Consider the following 2,969-nt stretch of genomic DNA (forward strand, 5'->3'; position numbering starts at 1 on the left):
CGGAATCCGACAGTTGATCACGTGAAGGAAATTCGGCGGAAAATTTTTTTTGAGTTTTGGTAATAACTGAAATCCGCCATTTTGCAATTGTCAAAGTATACATGTAAATTATTAATCATTTCTGGAGATACACGAAAAATAGGTTAGCACGAAATTAGGTTACTTGACTGTACTTGAATGAATTCAGCTAACTGTTGAATAAAGGAACTTTTAAAAGAGATATGAATTTAATTTATGAAGCAAAGTGGCACTAATAGTATAATACTACACATTCTATGCATAATAAAAGCTTGATTGTTGATTGTAAGTCAGTAAAGTACACCTTCACTAAAGGACCATTAAACTTAACTTCGCAGAAAGATATGCTGAAAAAAGTTTTAAGTGGTGAGCACCATATTGTATTATAAAATTAGTTGCATAAGGGTTTTCAACTAGTTGAAAAAATCTCAACCTTGACCGGTGAATACAATACGACTGACCACTAGCACTTGCACACGACTTGGACTTTCTACGTTTCAATGTAAATTGTTCCTTTAATGATTTAGAAGTGATTTCTGTCTGATCTGGAAATCTTTGTATGGAAGGGGGCTAACTCTTAATAAAGCTTACAAGATGACCCATAATTTATTTAATAGTTTTGTGAATGAAATTATTGATTGGCATGTAGATTATAATAAATTGGTCTTAGTCAAGTCCGTATTTCATATTGTTTTATGACTATAAAATTCAATGACTTTGAGGTTATCATCAAACTCACTGAATTTCTTGATGCCATGGTACATTGGTTAACATCTTATCAACGTACACAAGGCTGAGCCTCTGATGCCCTCGACCCATTGGTAAAGTGACTTTCCCAATGTCATGGAACCGTTGTTAAAGGTGTAATCGACAAATGCAACACAGCGGAGCCAAAGTGCGGCAGAGGGAGGGGACATTTTACCCCTTCCCCTCGGATGTAAACCTGGCTCAGCCACGGATGCAACAGTGAGTCTCGTGATTCCCTGGACCCATTGTAAAGGAGTGATTGTCCGATGCAACAGTGAGTCTCTCGATGTCCTGGCTGGAACCAATTACTAGTGAGTTTCCTGATACTTTGGAACCATTGATAAAGTTGTAATCGACTAGCCAACCTAATAGTGAATTTCCTGATGCCCTGGATCAATTTGTAAAGATGTAATCGACTGGTCAACCCAATAGTGAGTTTCCTGATGCTTTGGAACCATTGATAAAGATGTAATCGACTAGCCAACCTAATAGTGAATTTCCTGATGCCCTGAATCAATTTGTAAAGATATAATCGACTAGCCAACCCAATAGTGAGTTTCTTGATGCTCTGGAACTATTGGTAAAGATGTAATCGACTAGCCAACAAATAGTGAGTTTCCTAATGCTCTGGAACTATTGGTAAAGATGTAACCGACTAGCCAACAAAATAGTGAGCTTCCTGATACTTTGGAACCATTGGTAAAGATGTAATCGACTAACCAACCTAATAGTGAGTTTCATGATGCTGTGGAACCATTTGTAAAGGTGTAATCGACTAACCTAACAGTTTGATGTAATTGTAGAACGAAATTTGATTATGACATTATTTGTTGAAGGAAAACAAATATTTTTACTTTTTCCTTTTATTTTAGGTTCATAAATCCAGATTCGCCTGTCCAACTGCTATAATTGTACAAAGCATGATGACATAAAACTCTTAGACAATTTTATTATGGGGCCCATCAGAATTTACAATCTTGGTTAAGAATATATGCAAAGATTCATTCCATTGTGGACTCTTAAAAACACTTTAAAGTTTAATAAATAATTTTTATTAACTAATACAGGTTACTCATACCATAGAAAACAACATCTAAAAACAGCATTTTACACCAAAAACCGTAGAACAAACTGCATATCTGTTGAATCTGTTAATTTCCTTTTGGACAGATTGTAATATGATCATATAAGAAACACTGGGCCCAGTTTGAGTTAGCATTAGAGCTAACTTTTAACAGATTAATTTATAAAATAAAATATTCACAGAATTGTACATGGCATGACTTTAAATTACTTATGCCCCCATGTCAAGAACTTATTTTTGAAATGATCAGAGTTACATTACTGAATTACAGAATACAAAAGAGAAATAAAATAACAAATTATTATAAAGCGTGAAGCATGAAAAATAAGTGGAAAGTATTCAACCTTATTTATTAGCAATATGATTGAAAACCATTTCAATGTTGTATAGGTTAGAGTTAAGATACCAAAAATTTCAAGGAAACTAAAATTTGTTCCCATCATTTCAATACAAAATATATAAAAAAATACAATATTCTTGAAATTCTTCTTTATAATTTGAATATAATAATTTCTCCTCTTTTTCCCTTAAAAAAACCCGTTTTCGGGACCTTGCGGACGAAAAAGACAGTGTCCGAACAGTAATGGTTGCCCGTAGGCCAACTCGTATCAGGATATACTACTCCTTATACATTGTGCATCCACAATGTAGTCTTACTTAAAATCATCAAGGTAAGATAGACATACACAAAGAAGCACATGTTTTACTTGATATTTTCAAAAATGTTTTCAGAAAATTTCCATACAATTACATTAATACACTTTTCGGAAAATTAAACAGTACTTCAAGTGAGTATTCATCTGCTAGGATGAAAAAGCAGTTCTTTTTACATTGAAAACTTTATGAATATGAAAAGTAGTTTTCAGCAAAATAATCTATGATAAATTAACTTGTTGAAAATATTCACAACTTTATACATAGTAATCTTTCTTCTTCAATCAAAATAATAATCATCTTTTATTCTTTTACATAAACATATAGAAAACACCATTCCCATAACCTGAAATATACAATATAAGGCCAACTGTTCTATATTCAAGGAAATTATTCAATATTTTATATAAATTTCTATTCCAACGAATACAAATTGATCATGTATTTAATTGAGTCATATGGTAGA

At 32.7% G+C, this 2,969-nt stretch overlaps 1 protein-coding gene across 1 annotated transcript in view; it reads right to left on the reverse strand.

Moving 5' to 3' along the window:
• Positions 1-2,783: 2,783 nt before the first annotated feature.
• Positions 2,784-2,969, reverse strand: part of LOTGIDRAFT_231077 (hypothetical protein) — a gene marked incomplete at its 3' end in the record, with an annotated part of 16,987 nt that continues 16,801 nt past the window's right edge. Inside the window, exon 10 of the mRNA XM_009051670.1 lies at positions 2,784-2,849. Within this exon, the coding sequence (XP_009049918.1) occupies positions 2,784-2,849 (66 nt within the window). The remainder of the gene's footprint in view (positions 2,850-2,969) is intronic.

This window comes from Lottia gigantea (genome assembly GCF_000327385.1).
Source record: "Lottia gigantea unplaced genomic scaffold LOTGIsca_17, whole genome shotgun sequence".
Classification (NCBI taxonomy): Eukaryota; Metazoa; Mollusca; class Gastropoda; family Lottiidae; genus Lottia; species Lottia gigantea.